At 38.0% G+C, this 16,016-nt stretch overlaps 1 protein-coding gene and 1 long non-coding RNA gene across 5 annotated transcripts in view; one reads left to right on the top strand and one right to left on the bottom strand.

Annotated features, from left to right (window-relative positions):
• Positions 1-12,591, top strand: part of LOC113495630 — an 84,352-nt gene extending 71,761 nt beyond the window's left edge. For all 4 annotated transcript variants that reach the window (XM_026874457.1, XM_026874456.1, XM_026874458.1 and 1 more), the window contains 9 exons: positions 751-1,423; positions 2,053-2,220; positions 2,531-2,684; positions 2,999-3,114; positions 3,807-4,023; positions 4,366-4,486; positions 5,343-5,497; positions 10,358-10,505; positions 10,843-12,591. In XM_026874457.1, the coding sequence (XP_026730258.1) occupies positions 751-1,423; positions 2,053-2,220; positions 2,531-2,684; positions 2,999-3,114; positions 3,807-4,023; positions 4,366-4,486; positions 5,343-5,497; positions 10,358-10,505; positions 10,843-11,040 (1,950 nt within the window). In that variant the 3' untranslated portion in view covers positions 11,041-12,591. The remainder of the gene's footprint in view (positions 1-750; positions 1,424-2,052; positions 2,221-2,530; positions 2,685-2,998; positions 3,115-3,806; positions 4,024-4,365; positions 4,487-5,342; positions 5,498-10,357; positions 10,506-10,842) is intronic.
• A 342-nt stretch (positions 12,592-12,933) lies between these two features.
• LOC113495634 lies at positions 12,934-13,734 on the bottom strand. Its single transcript, XR_003400746.1, has 2 exons — positions 13,605-13,734; positions 12,934-13,219 (listed from the first exon to the last, which is right to left on the bottom strand). It is a non-coding gene; the product is annotated as an uncharacterized LOC113495634 (long non-coding RNA).
• Positions 13,735-16,016: the final 2,282 nt, after the last annotated feature.

The raw sequence follows: 16,016 nt of genomic DNA, 5'->3' as shown, positions 1-16,016 counted from the left end.
ACAAGAAACTCGATTTATCAGTGCATTGTTCTCTTTGTCCTGTATTATTTTAATCGGCTTGTTAAGTCCATTACTTACAGTTTTCCAATGTTTTGCTGCTTCATGATACAAAATCCACATATCAGGTGGCGATATCACGATTTTTTCACTCCCTGGAGTAAGCTTAGCTAACTTTTGACGACGTGATACTTACCTAGGAGATACCTAAAAATTTGAAACTGTAGTTCGTAAATAATTCCAGCAATACTATCAGTAACCACTCTAAATGATTTCAAGGGATACAGTCTATTACCATTATCCAATATTTCCGCGCCAATTACAATTATCGTAATGCTTTATTTAGATCTTCAATCAACAACTACTAATTTGAGGAAACCACGTAGCTTAGAACTTCCTTTAACAATCGAATAACTAGTTTTACTACACTTAACTATCAGAATCATAGTTTTTATAGTCGTTTCCTTTCAGATATGTTTAATTCAGACATTTATTATGTTAAATTAAATTATAAACGGGCATTGACTTGCTGTAGTGTCCCTAATTGGTGATGTTGGTATAAGGGTAATTTTATTAACTAAGACATACCTGTCAAATGGCGTTTAATTAGGTATATGGACGATTAAAACAATTTATTTATTTTTAAATTTTTGATTTCTAACAATATTTCTTCTAGAACTGGAGGTTTAAAGTGAGGTATTCATATGTATGTTGCAGAAATCTGTAGTAATAATCATCATTGTATTTTTCTAGTTCGACAATTCTCACTCAAGACCGGATCTCAGAAGCCCGCAACAGTTAGAAAGAGAAATAATCCGCCAGAGAGGCTTAGTAGAGGGACGTCGGGCGGCGTCACATCCGCACTTATTAGACGAACCACATCATAGGCCAGAGGTCACTACTCCACAGATACACGACCCAGGGAGGCGGAACTCACATGGAAACCTCCTAGACCACACGGCTAATGAGCATCCTCGAAATTGTGAGGAGCGGGAGTCTGATGACGGCGGGTTTCGTGCAAGACTCGCAGCGCAAAGCAGATCCAGTTTCGAAGAGCGAATTAGAACGAGTGGTCGCTCAGTAGAATCTCACAGACAAGAAAGAATCCAAGAAAACGTGTACAGAAGAACTCCAGATAGTCATAAAGAACGACGGACGCCAGACAGCCATAAGGAGAGACGGACACCGGATAGTCATAAGGAGAGAAGAACTCCCGACTCAATAGGACATAAAAGAGAGGAGCCTTCAACGTCACAGGAGAGGAACGATGAGAGTGCCAGCCAGAAGTCAGCTGATAGTGTTTATAACTCCAGTGGGAAAGCCGAAGCGTATAATCCCCAGCCGTCCTCGTCAAGACAAACTCCGAACAGGATAGAGGATCTCAAAGCACATGGGAAAAAAGGAGCCGGATCTGGTGCTAGCTCAGGTAATCACAAAACATAGTAAAAATTGTAATAACCGTCAAAGCAGATTAAGAGCATGAATATTTATATTTCATTTCCATGTCTATAACTATAAATATGTTGCAATATAATATTGTCACCTTAAAGGTCATCAAAACATGACAAATATAAAATTTACAAGCGTTGTTGCCAGATATTAACAAAAGAATATAAGAAAAAATAGGAATTTTAGTTATAAACGTTGTCAACATAAATCTTTATTTTAGTCGACATAAAACTCCTTATGAAGCTTTTATGATGCAAAAAACCAATACGTTATGTATTACCCATATATATACACCAATCAAAATTTGATCAATAAGATCTACAAAGGGGTTTATTTCATTCGGCTAACTGAGAACTTTCACAGCTAGTTTCAAATTAGTATTCGCTTTATCACAACACAAGAATATAAATCAACCAATAAATCTCTTAAAATTAGGTCTCTACGTAACACTGACTGTAAAGATGGATTTTTAAAATATAAACAATTTTGATTTGATTCGTATAAATAATCTTACAATATTAGACAGTCAAATCACCAGGTAAGTCTGCCTTGAATTTATCTGGCTGTTAGTCCACGTTGTTCTAAAGACTTCTGGAATAATTTCAGACTACGACAAGAACGGAGGTCAGTCGTCCAACGTGGACTCGGGGCGCGGCAGCGTGGCGTACTCGAGCGGGCGGCGGCCGGAGCCCCTGCACGACACCTCCGCGGACTCGGACGCGCTGGGCACGAGGCAGCCCCAGCCGGGGACCAGCCAGCAACAGCAAGGACAAAGTACGAAACTATTTGTAGTGTCATTTTGTTACATAAACTTGTTAAGACTTTTTGGGCTGTCCTTGTCTTCAGATTGGCCGTTACTCCAACTGACCTGATCGCATAGTTACTTTATTTAGTAGAATCAAAGTGTGTTTACTTAATGCGGAATAGAATAGAATAGAATAGTCTTTATTGCAAACCATATTAGTAGAGAATTTGTCAAAGATGTGGAAAAAAACGATAACGAAATTGTTCTAAAAATATCTAATGGACAAATCCGTCAGTTTTTCTCTTACACTAATTTAAAATGTTTGCTCTCATTTTCCAGGTACCGAGAACGACTGGGTAGAATGCGAGCTGCGTCACATCCTTGAGCCGAAGCTAGCCAGCATGAGACTGGACTCGTCGGCCACCTCGGACACGTCGGTCACACCGCCACTACCGCCGCTGTCACCCTCGTCAGACATGCATAAAAGAAATAGGTAAACAATCCTCCTTTTACCTAGACTTTGAAATTTTTCAATTACTAAACCATTAGTTGAAATACCTAGCAACAATATTAAAAATATATAGTACCTATTATTACAAAATAAGTCAATTAAAGCGTTGCTACAACGAAACTCTTGAACAATAAAATTTTAAGGAGATGAGATGATACCACTCAACTATACTTATGACGTGATGATAAAATCCTTAAGGGATTCGTTTTAAGGAATTTAGCTAAGTAGTCAAGTTAAATTCTTTGTTTAAGGACATTTAGTTCACAAATTAAGACAATATCCTTCTTTGATTCCAGTCTACCGGGCAGATCATCAGAGTACCCGGACGAGCGTCGTCGAGGCCGCGAGTCTCCGCGGTGGCACTCGCACAAGAAGCACTCTTCGAAACGAGACCATCATTACAAGAAACACTGTGAGTAAACATTCACACAAACGGCTCGACAGTTGTGCTTTGTTACATGATGCTTTTGGTAGATTTTGAAGACAGTCAAAGTTTGTGACAACTTAGGAACAGATGACGCAATATAACTAAGAAGTAAAGAGTTTCAGCGTCTGGGAGTAGAACATAAAAAACTATTCTGTTCAAATATTTATTTATTTATTTATTTAATTATCACACTAATCTACCATTACAGGTTACTTAACCTAATGCGACTAAACAAAGGTCTAAGTATTTATGTGAACTAGAACTATTATGCCAAAGCTAAAACTGCACAAGTTAACTGGTCACAGGTTAAGCTTCGCTTGATTTGGTCGGCTACGCTCTGTCACAAGTTCCTTCGTGTTTGTTTTTGGAACGCACGTTAAATTGTGAGCCCCGGCTGTTAAACCTAAGTTCTAGCAACCAGTTTTACCAATATGTATCGTTTTTATCAATACGTATCCTGTTTCCCAAGCAACTTTGTTGAGGAGGTCACATAAGCAGATACTACTTGTAAAACACTTATATTTAGCAGGATCCGGTTAGATTGGAAGCTGACGCCAACATAGTCAGGAAAGCGCTAGAATAATGATGATGCTGAACCGACATAAATGGAGCATGGACGTCGTTACCAATTTCCCAATACTAGAAATCTCTTGTTACTCACAATTTCTCGTTCCCAGTGTTCGGCATCGACACGACGGACATGACGTCGACGACGACCCGCAGCCTGGACCTGTCGTCGCTGCTGGAGGGCCGCTCCGACAGCTCGTCGTCGGGCGACGCGCGCGCCATCCGCCGCCAGCTGCGCGGCCTCGAGAACATGTACGCAGAGGTGCTGCAGCTGCTGGGAGTCAGAAAGCCGGCCAGCCTGGCGAAGCAGCCCACCTGGGAGTCCAGGTATGACTGCTTATAAGACATTTTTTTGTAACATTGGGTCCTTATTTTGCTATAATTGATAAGAATAATGGCTCAGGAGCTGAGCACTGTAAAAAAGATATATTATATTCTCCCATATTTGCCTCCAAAGAGAGGAATCAAGCAAAAGTAAAAAAAGGTTTCCTAACAGATACAAACCAGTAAATGTTTCCATGAGCATAAATATATTTAGGCCGTGTAATGCCGCCAATGTCTTATCTAGGCGAGTGAATGGTTGATCAATAAGAAGCAAGTTTTACTTCTAGATACATATTTGAACCCAAATCTGAATTCTATAGTATGATTTTCTTACTTATGTTACAGATTATCTTCTAAGCGTCGTTACGGTAGCATGTCGTCCTTGCCATCCAGCTCGGTCAGCAGTCGCCCGGTGCGAGACAAGAGACGGAGCTCCAACGACCACAGAAAGAAACATGACTTGAAGGTAACTAAGACTTCTTTGAAGTAATCATTTGTATTCCTGTACTCTTTTATCATCGCGATGGGCATGTGCGAGCGATCTCGTGGCTCTGGCTCATTCAGTGGCCAGAGCTCAGGGCCCAGAGTTATTTTACTCGCTGTGAATCCGACGGCCCACACCATACCTTCAGCATTGGTTGAAGTAATTAGCGTTTAACATCGGCAAAAAAAGGGATCGAAGCCACGATACGGCGCGCACAGTGTCTTTGGCGTGAATACTTGAAAAGTCATGATTAGTTCCTTTTAGTTAAGTGGCAGTCAACTGCTAACACTAACAACTCAAGTTTTGTGCCGTATCGGAAATATGCCGCTGGGTCTCGTTGGATGCAGTTGACAATGAACCGGTCGCGCTGGAGAACGTATTAAGAGGCCTATGCCCAGCAGTGGACAGCTATAGGCTGAGATGATGATGATGATGGTGATCGGAAATATAATTTTAAACTTTAAAATCAGTCCAAAGCCAGTTTTCCCACGTTTTCATATACTCACTTTTCTAGTTTATTTATTTGTCGTTCCAGTTCGATTTTTGCAACTTAATTTTGAAGCGCTTCCCGATAAGCTAGCATTCCGAAATTTTCAGGGTAGCTTAAAACCCGATGACAATGCAATTTACAACTATAAAGACGGGTAGACCGATTTGATGAGATCTGAATGGAGTGACATTTAAAAAAGTGGGTTTTAGATGTTTTTAATCTATTAATTTATTTTCCCTCTTTACCATTACGTACCAACTGCAATTTAATTCCAAAATTTGAAAATTGTATTTGCTTTCCACAATATTCAAACATGTTCATTCATATAACGTTGTCTATATGTTCCAGGGTATAAACAAGCGCTTCCAGCGCCTGGAGTCGCACGTGGTGACGCTGGCGCGCTCGGTGGCGCACCTGTCCAGCGAGATGCGCACGCAGCACCTCGTCATGCAGGAGATGGACACCATCCGCGCGGAGATCGCCGCGCTCAGGCATATGTACAAGTGAGCCACTGACTATATCTTCAGCTAGATCTATCACTAATATCGAAAATTTTCTATTTATATGTATTATCTGATCTTTCCTTCTCTGGCATCCAATGGGTAACTATCTTAGTCATCGGTCAGGCTTCAGCGGAGCGCAACCAGCCCAGTCAGCAACAAATGTAGTGTGATGATCTGACCAAATACGCAGACCACAGGTGGACAGAAATCTTGAAGAAAAAGGGGAAGGCCAACTTTGCCCAACAATAAGATCTGACACAAGCTAAATATATTTGTTATGGTTCTCGTGGCTTCTAGGTTTTTTTCTGTTATGGTTAGACAAGCCCATCATGTCTAATTACTAGTGAATTACTTGTCTCATGTCGGATAGCTGAGTGGTTGAGGGCGCCAAGCCAAACCCACTCAGCGCGAAGTGTCGCGGGATCGATCCCCATATAGGACAACCATGAATGCTTGTTCTGAGTCGGGGTGTCTTTGTGCATGTTATTTGTATGTTTGTGAAACCCTCCACGATACAAGAACTGAATTTCTTACTGCGGGAGTAGTTGAAAAAAAGTTACGAATAAGTACCAAAATGAGGTAGATTTTTAAGCTTTCACTGCAACAGTATTTTAAGAAGGATGATCGGCTACAGAGTCATAAATAGAGAACAAAGGAATGATGTAATAAGCTTCACAACTTTGCTTTCATAATGACATCTGGAATGTCTGGGACATGTCTTTTTTAAACTGGTGTTGTAGCGACTAGCATTTTTATGTTGCTTTGTACTTCACTTCAGTATCGGGAACTGGACCTTCTAAACATGTAGTAGATGTGTATTTCAAACGAATTATGGCAAAATCACGATACCACATTAACGTGCAAAACATAATTCAGGTAATATTTGCAAAAGGTTCGTGTCCTAGTACTAACAACGTACACAGAATCGCTAAGAGCCCTTGTTACTACATAGTTCGTAAACGAACAGACAGGTGTCGCTTTAAATATATAACAGGGAAATTGTGAAGAAGGATTTTTTTTTAATAAGTTAATCGAACTGACGGTATTTTGTAACCTGAAATGATATGAAAACATTCATTTCAATCCAAAAAAAAACATCGTCGAACTGATTGATGGCCAAAATTCAACACTTCAGATTATTTTTAATTTACAGCACAATGTTTATGATATAAAGGTTGTGTCGGTGGCTTGACTGTAAGGATGGCCGACATCGGGATAGGGTATTCAATTAAATAAATGATGAAGCCTCATTGTTGTTTACTCCTAGCAGATTCTGGACATATTATTCCCAATAACGCCCACCCATCACCCCACCCTTGCGCTGTCCAATCATTACACATTATCTTGTTACTAAATCCAATATTCACGATATTTTCAATAATTACTCTCTTTAATTTAATATAATGCAATAATTAATTAGTCTCAAGACATTTTAAATCTTTCTATCTCACTATTCTTAATTTAAATTTCTTGTTTCTATTTTCCAACCTGCCAGTGTTAACGTGAATAGTAACCTAAAAAGATTTCATAAATGTGGTTGCGTATCAGGAATCGTTATGACCACCTCCGAGGCTCCGACAGATGCTTATTATTTGAATAAAACGAAATGTTTGTCTCGGGTACGTCATACTGAAAAACTTCAAAAGTGTAAGGCTGTCCAAATTAGGCTCGTGAAGGATTTGAACCTCCGACCTCCGATGCTCAGGTGGAACCTGGATATCGGCGCTCTCGCCCTCTGAGCTAACGAGACCTGTGGGAGGAATTTTCAATTTATCGACCAGTACACTCGAATTCCATCACTACCATTTGAAAATCGATCTTAAATCTTATGGTATAAAGCTGCTATTCGTATCTAAGTACTTCCTTACTGTGAACCATGAAACTTCGAAAACCGACATGCTACGACAAGGTCGGCCTTAATGCTTAAAGAATAAAGCTGCTATTCGTATTTAAGTAACGTCTGACTGTGTACCATGAGATTTCGTACATCGACACGCTATGACAGGGTAGAAGCCATGATAGTAGGAAAACTAGTTCAACATTTAAATTTTTTCTTATGTTAGTTTTTTCTTATGACGTTCGACAGTCCACTACGTAGCACTGTAGCCTTTATGGTAAATACAAATTTTAATTTGATTGAGTGAATAGAAGTTTTATCTTTATTGAAACTTGTTTTTTGAATGTCCTTTTATTTGCGGGGTTTTTCTTTAAGTAGAGAATACATATGTCACCTCCAGTGGCGTAGCGTGGTTCACCGTCGCCCGGGACGGAGTCACAATTTGCCGCCCTATTGACGTCATAAAAATAATAGGTAATGTTGGTGGAAAAAACGTAACCATATATGAAAGATTGCAGAAAAAAATTAATGGTCAATGGTCAAACAAATTGATGTGAGAAAAGAGTACTTGACATCCTGCCCGTGCAGTTGCTGGAATCTGGTCTTAATTTCTTTTATAATTCTATCCATTAATTCGAACATTTCTTGCCTTAACAGATTTTCATAAGTTAAACCAGCATCAGCAGCATTCTCAATAGCCATTTTTTTATTCTTCCTTTTCTTCCAGGGGTTATTTCAATGTTAAGATTTTCACATGTATTTTTGGCATAATCAAGTCTATCATTGACCGAAATATCTCGATTGTCAACTATAAACAATTCACATTGGTGCACTTTCAGTCCTTTTGTCTGGATGCATAATTAATTGTACATTATTCACTTCCTGTAGAACTTGACTCCGTAGTCCAAGGAAGGCTAAAAAAGATAGTGACTCGGGTCGGGCCAGCTGCCGCGCAGCCACCGCCACATGTGTTTACAACAACTGTAATGGGTGGTGCGAGAAGCAGGGACATTGACAATACTAACTTGTTGAGAAATTAATTGTTTGACTGACACAAAATAAAATTCTTATTTTGCTGCCCTCTTGGTAGTGGCGCTCGGTGCGATCCGACTCTCTGTTAATATAAAAGGTTCGTGTCCTCGTACTAACAACGTACACAGATTCACTGAGCGCCCTCGTTACAACATAGTTCATATACGAAAAGACAGGTGTCGCTTTAAAGGGTAACAGGAAAATTGGTTAGAAGGAATTTTCCTTTATCTATAAATTATTTTAGAATATTTTCATATCAAATTCTGAGATGTTATTTCAATATCTAAAATAAGTTAGTCGAGGTGTCGGTATTTTGTATCCTATTTGCCTTTAAATGAAAACTTTCATTTGAATACAAAAAAAAAGAAAACAATATAATCGTCATCGAAGTGAAGGTCATAATTTACGATTTCAGGTTGTTTTTAAATTTAAAGCACAATAATAAGCTTTAATGGTTATGATATAAAGGATGTGTCGGCGGTTTCGGTGTCAGGATAGCTGACATCGGGATAGGGTATTCAATTAAATAATTGCTGAAGCCTCATTGTCGCAAGGTTTTTTTTTATTTACATCCGCAGTAAGGAATTTATTCCTTGTGTTGCGTTTACAAACACACCTTTGCAAATCACATGCACAAAGACACCCAGACTCAGAACAAGCATTCGTAGATCATAAAATGCTTGTAACACGAGGGGATTGAACCCGCGACACGTCGCGCACAGTGGTTTTGATTTGGTGAATTCAACCACTCGGCTATCCGTGCAGTAAAGCCGTATTTGGACATTTCCCCAATAACGGCCACATTTCACCGCTTGCTAAGCGCGCTGGAAAGAACAAACAACGCAACAAACTCCCCAACCTGGCGCTGTCTAATCATAACACATTATCAGATGCAGTAATCCTATCTTCAATAATTACTCTCTTTAATATAATGCTCGTCACGCGAATATTACTGACATTATCCATCGAGCTCCAGCTGCCGTCGGCGTACTTGATGTATTAGAACCTAATGGTTTGTTAGCGATAATAGCAAGAGACCGGACGGTATGTCTTTGTTCCCTTGGAAGCTGGGGAGTAAAGAAAGCAAAATGTTTATCTCGTGTCATATTTCATTCTGAAAAACTTCAAAAGTGTAAGGCTGTCCAAATTAGGCTCGTGAAGGATTTGAACCTCCGACCTCCGATGCTCAGGTGATTAAACCTGGATATCGATGCTCTCGCCCTCTGAGCTAACGAGACCTGTGAGAGAAATGTTCAATTTATCGACCAGTACACTCGAACGCCGTCACTATCGTTTGAAAATGGATTTTAAGTCCTAAAGAATAAAGCTGCTATTCATACCTAAGTAACGCCTGACTGTGTACTATGAGATTTCGTACACCGACACGCTACGAGGTACAGGGTCGTAGTGCCGTCGTAGAAGGTAGGTAAAACAAGTTCAATATTTGAAAATAGAGTGACAGCTTATTACGCTTCGTTGCGCGGAGGGCAGGCAATAAGGGGTGTTGACTTTTTGTTTGTTTTTCTTTTCACAATCAACCGTACTAGGTTACAAGGCTACTAAGTAACCTTTTGTTGTACATGAGAATATTAATTTGATTTTGATTTAGTGAATATGCATTTCATATCATTGAAGTTTGTTTCAACAAGTACAAAATATATCACCTAAGCACTTAAGCCTTAAATGAAGTTTAGATTTGAACCAAGTTTCGAACCAAGGTGTAATGAATGATATTTTTACTTTTTTGAATAAGAAGTACGTATTATTTAAACAAAATTAATAATGTGACTTATCGGCTAAAATGCGTGGAGAGAAAGTGACAAAGTCGTCACGAAGCAACACAACGTTTTCCACTTGAGTCAAAGCGCATTTTCATCGGTCGTTAGCCAGCAGACGGGAAATCCCTGAAATCGGCCAAGCGATCCTTTTATCGACTACCTACTTAAAATACATTTTGACCCTGCCATACTTACCCCTCGTCTTAATTCCAGGTCCCAGCAGTACATTCGCTCGGGCGGTCACGGGCGGCACTCGGACCCGTACTCCTTCAGCAACCCTGACCGCGTCAAGCGGCTCACCAAGTTCTTCGGAGACGAACCACCGCTGATGAGGCTGTTCCTCAAGAAACTCGGATATGAGGTACGGAAGACATTGTAGTTCACAATATAAAAAAAAATGTTTATGAAGCCAAGTGGTACCAACTTACTTATATTTTGGATTAGGAAAATTAAGAACTAAAGGACTTTTTTGTAGGTCCTTTTTTTGCCGTATGCCGCACACAGCTTTACAATGTTACCTTGCTAAAATAGTCACTAATTCGTTTTCTTTAAAGTCTACTTTAAGTTAATTTAATGGTCAGTTTAGGTCAATTCTTTCTTCTCAATATTAAGCAATTTGGAAAGTTTCAGTTCCATGCAATGAGTCTCAATTATATATTTTAAGTACTTTTTAATAATTCCCCTATTTTCCCTCACAGAAATACGCAGCTCTCCTCGAAAAGGAGAAAGTAGGAGCAGCCGAACTGCCTTACGTGGGAGAAGACAAGTTACGAGCCCTAGGGGTCCCTCTAGGCCCTAGGATGAGGATACTAAAGGAAGCAGGGATACACCAAGACTTGCATCACCTGTCAAGGGACGATCCCCACAATACAACGACTACTTTAGCTATCGTTTAAGGAAATTAAACTCTAAGTAGTTGTTATAAGAACGATATTTGTATTGTGAATAGACTGAATAGTATGAGTATTTAGGTGAAATTTGACTTTAGTACTGAATTTAGACATTCATTTTTTTAAGTGTAAATGATATTTTAAAATGACAATGAGATTTATGCTTGTGACCCAATGTCGACAAAATTATATATCAAAAAGTGAAAATCGTTCCGTCAAAAGAACAGCGTTCGGTATTCGGCTTTTTAGTAGTTCAGGACCGACATAAAAGATGACGCTGTTGTCATCAAATTTTTAGCTAAATATTTTACGGGTAATTTACAACGAAATAATATAAACGAAAATACTCAATGCAACGAATAATGACATTCTAAAAAGACTTATCTTATTAATTAGGTTATTATGATAATTGGGAAAATGTTTACACAAAATATTTTGCTCTTATCCTTACCTTTTTTGTCATAAAATACAGAATTCTTAACTGATAATATAAAAAATGTTTTTCAATTAAGTTATTTCTATCAAAATTTACTTGAACATTTCAAAACAGCCAATTTCCGCCCTGATGTAATTGCTTTGATCAACAATTCTTAACATTAAAAATAATTTGATACTTTGACTAAACAACAGGACAGGAAAACATGTTAAATTTAGATCGTAATTCCGTAAACAAAAACTGGAAAGTCCCATATTACATGGAATTAATTAAATAAGTTTTACTTTCCGCTTCCAAAAATCCTCTGTTGAAATGATAACCTCTGGGTTAAAAAATTGCGTTGTTGTGTAGTCGAGTATAAAGAAATACGTCATTTAATGTTTTGACTACGTGTATTAGGTAACGTGGCAAAATGCTACGGACAAAAAGCAGAGAATTCGATTCAAAACTTCAAATAAACATCCTCAATCTCTACAGTTGAAGGTATTGATATCTCCACAATAAGTGGCATTCCTTAAAGCTGTAAAAATGATTGCTAAAATTTAAAAGAAAATACATGCATTTTCGTAAAGCCTATTCTACTCGCGGTAATTGTTAATAGACACTTATATCTCGTACACAAGTAATGGTAACACATCGACAAAAACAAAGTACCTACCTTAATAAGCTAATTAATTTCTTCATCCTCAGAATCACCAATGTACTTAAGTTTGCTTAATATATGAATACTTGTATAAAACTTAGGTAAGTTTCAAGCCATGGAAGGTAAACAAGAACGATACTTATGTCTACCTATGTTAAAGAAAAAAATGCTAAAGAAAACAATGAAAAAAATGTGTCCTCTATAAAATTAAAGTGCCGGTTCTATACATTGTAGCCTATATTTAAAATGAGATTGTATATTAAGTTAATAAGACGTTGCACTCAGAAAATATATGCCAAAGAGTTCGCTCGGCGTATGTAAAAATGTTGTAAATAGTTTTGTATATATATATTTATAAGATAAATACACACAAACAACGAAATTAGACAACGTACTCATTTTACTGTATCTTTTAATCCCTTCGCGTATTGAAGGGATCTTATGTAAATATATCAAATAAAGATCTTTTTTACTTAAATACTTTTTTCATTTTATTTTTAGTATTGTTAAACTGATTATCAACCTGTTGCCTTACAAAAGTGATGATTGCTTTGTCTAGCAGATTAGAAAAAAAAGAATTTACGCACTCAAAACCATGAGTTGTCTTTCGTGATCTCAACAGGCACCAGACGCAAGTGTTAAATGAAAAATGATTTTCTTAAAATTATGATTTGTGCCACAAGACTACAACTATGAATGATATTATTTATATCAATTCTCGGATCCGTAGCTGATTGCAAATAAACAGTAAAACTTCGCAGAAATTAGCTCGTTAAAACAAAACTCTCCCACTTCATTGGAAGAAGTAAAATTAAAAACATCTAATTAATAAAGCATGTTTACACTAATAACAAGGAATATTAGCTAATTACAACAATAACCGATCTCACGCACTCACCCCGGGCTCTGGTCACAATAAACAATGTTCCATTTCGCTGTTTATCGGTAACACATTCCGGGTCGCGGTGTCACCGATAATTTATACTTTAATAGCAGCGAGGGTCCCTCGGTCAGTCTGCGCAGTCCGTCACTATGGGTCTCCTGAATATTGTGCTGTTTCTCGTGCTGGTCGCGGCGTGTTGCGCTGATGAAGCGGTGTTCTCAGCCTGTGATGAAGGTAAGGATTCCAGCATTATTACCGTCTTTTTATTGTATAAGTTATAGGTAAAAACTAAGTGAGTATTTTAAGTCGTTGTTTAGTCTCATGGGGTTTCTCTTAGTTTGAATATTGAAGCGATTTTGCGATTGACAGGCATTTAGGAATTTCTTGAAGTTAAATTGCGTTTCAGTTGTTCTGGCCAATATTTTCTTTAAGTGACTATGAAATTGTGATATGATGACTTCGCAGTTAACCCTAAATATAATTGTGAAATGGATCAAAAGTTCAATACCACATTTGTTTACCAGAAACAATATTTAATTGTAGAGTTCACTAAATTACAACTGTTTTCCTAATATCAATAGAAATCTTTACTGAACCGTTTTACTTACAAACTTACTTCTTTTACACGCACCTCTCAAAAAATGTCCGTACATAATTCTAAGTATAGAACACTGTTTTTTGGCTTTCACACATTGTTTATTAAAGAAAGTGAGAAAACAAAACAACAATAGATACATTTAGTACCTAGTAGTAGTCATGTTTCTGCTTAGGTATGTTGTGTTTGTTCGGTTGGTCTCCTCACGTAGTTACCGGATGTTCCTTGTTCAATAGGTTCGTTATCGTGTGTGACGCGCCGGTGACGCAGACGATACAGACGATGTGTCTCTTGATAGCCATCCATCTCTATATAAGCTCTGAAATTTCAATATTAAATGGGCATCAACATTATTAGGATAAATTGATTTAGTACATATCGAGTAGGTAGATGGGCAAAAACAGAGGTAGGATATTTATGGCACTACCCATATCTGACATTCATTCTTATGAGACAGGCCTAGACTGGACTTTTTCATAGTTAAAAAACAAATGCTGAACGCACTGTTATATATATGTAATGTATATGATAGTGCCCAACGGCTCTTTCTATATCCCTTGTCAGCACTTTTGATAGTTCATAATAATAAGACGCTCTCTTTGCGACAGTTCGATTCCATCATCCGCGCGTGACACTTGCCCTATTTACCGAGTCCTAAAGTAATTAAAGTGTCCTTCAATATTCATCTAAGTTTTATTTCTTTGTTTTTTAAAAACCGAAATTCGGGAATCCTCATAACAATTTGGTGGCAGCGGTGGGATACCGATGGTGAAGGTATCCCTGGGACGTCTCCTTCTGGACTCGTATTCTAAACTATTTTAAAGCATAAAAGTGTCGAAGTGCCAAAATTAACTCGAACTCAAATAAAATAATAATAATTCAATATTCATATCTATTTTCGGACATCCTAAAATCTGAATAACTTTTCCCGTGGGTATTGTGATTGTGTTCCTGTTTCGTGCCTGATTCCTGAGAGGGAAAGCCTCTTCAACTTCAACAGACCAAAGAAGTGGTCATGTTCCAGTACATTTTCTACGTGTTCCTGTAAGTCTTGAAAACATTATATTTCCCAGCGAAAGTGCAACTCATCTCTAACAATTCGAAAACAAGTGCGTGAAAGTGCGTAAACCCAGTGAACTAAACATAAAGGTTTATTTTCTTGTGCGCGTTACTAATTCTAATTTATTTTTTGTTTGCAAACTTTATATTCTAAATGTCTCACTGTTATTGTTAACCATTACTCGGAATTATCACTATCAAGACATTCGATACCGCACTCGCTCTTATCTAAACCTCACATTACAGTTGCTGCCTATTACACCGAACTACATCTTTAGTGGACGCGTTATAAAATTTGTTTAATAAAATGTCTCTTAAACTAGAAAAAAATGAAAATATTCAAATTGGAACTCTATTTAAATTTATAAAAACATTCGATGGCACACGTGAAAAATTGAATTCATTTCTAACTAATTGTGACAACGCAATTGATTTAGCTTCTGATACCCAAAAACCAATATTATTTAAATATATATTATCACAATTAGAAGGCAAAGCCGAAGTAGCTTGCTCCATTAAAGAATTCGACTCTTGGGACCAATTAAATAGTTTCCTTAAGACACAGTTCGGTGAAAGAAAACACTATGCCCATCTTATGACTGAATTACGGGAATGCCAACAACTAAATGAACCGGTTAACCAATTCGCATTACGCCTCGAAACTTGCCTTTCGAAGCTCTTAACAGAAGTAACATTATCCAATAAAAAGAAAAGCGAATTAGTTGGTCGTATAGCGGCTATGGAAGACTTAGCACTCCACACGTTTTTAATTGGCCTTAAGCCCGAAATTTCTAATCTAGTCCGCAGTAGAAACCCATCCACTCTCAACGATGCAATCAATTTTGCCGTCTCAGAGGAGAAGATCCTAAATTCGTATAATAAGCGTAATCCTCAAAGTTCAACATTACATCGTATTGCATTTAAACCACAATATCCTTCTCGTCCTTCAAACCATGATGTCAATTCTAAGCCGCAAATGGCTAAACAATATGACCGAGATAATAAAAATCTATTCTGTAGGTATTGTAAAAATCAAGGTCATACCATTGAAACATGTAGAAAACGCGAGTACAACAATAATCGGTTCAAGGCTAATCCATCTCCCAAATATCAAAAGCAACCTATCAGGAGAACTATTAAACCTGCTCGTGTTAATTGTGTAACCAGTGAAGATGACTATTATAATCCGGAACCACAACCATCCACGAGCACAAATGATACCCAATATGACGAAACCCACGATTTAAACGAATAGTGGGCTCACGGAGGTGCCTCGTGAGGCCCAAAATACGACCTCTCACAAAATCCTTCCATGTCAACGGCACCAATTTTCCTAAATCCAAGAACCACACGGGTAACCAGCCCA

Source organism: Trichoplusia ni, chromosome 7 (genome assembly GCF_003590095.1).
Source record: "Trichoplusia ni isolate ovarian cell line Hi5 chromosome 7, tn1, whole genome shotgun sequence".
Taxonomy (NCBI): Eukaryota; Metazoa; Arthropoda; class Insecta; order Lepidoptera; family Noctuidae; genus Trichoplusia; species Trichoplusia ni.
Note: the sequence above shows the minus strand (reverse complement) of the source record. Positions and strands in the feature narration are given on the sequence as shown.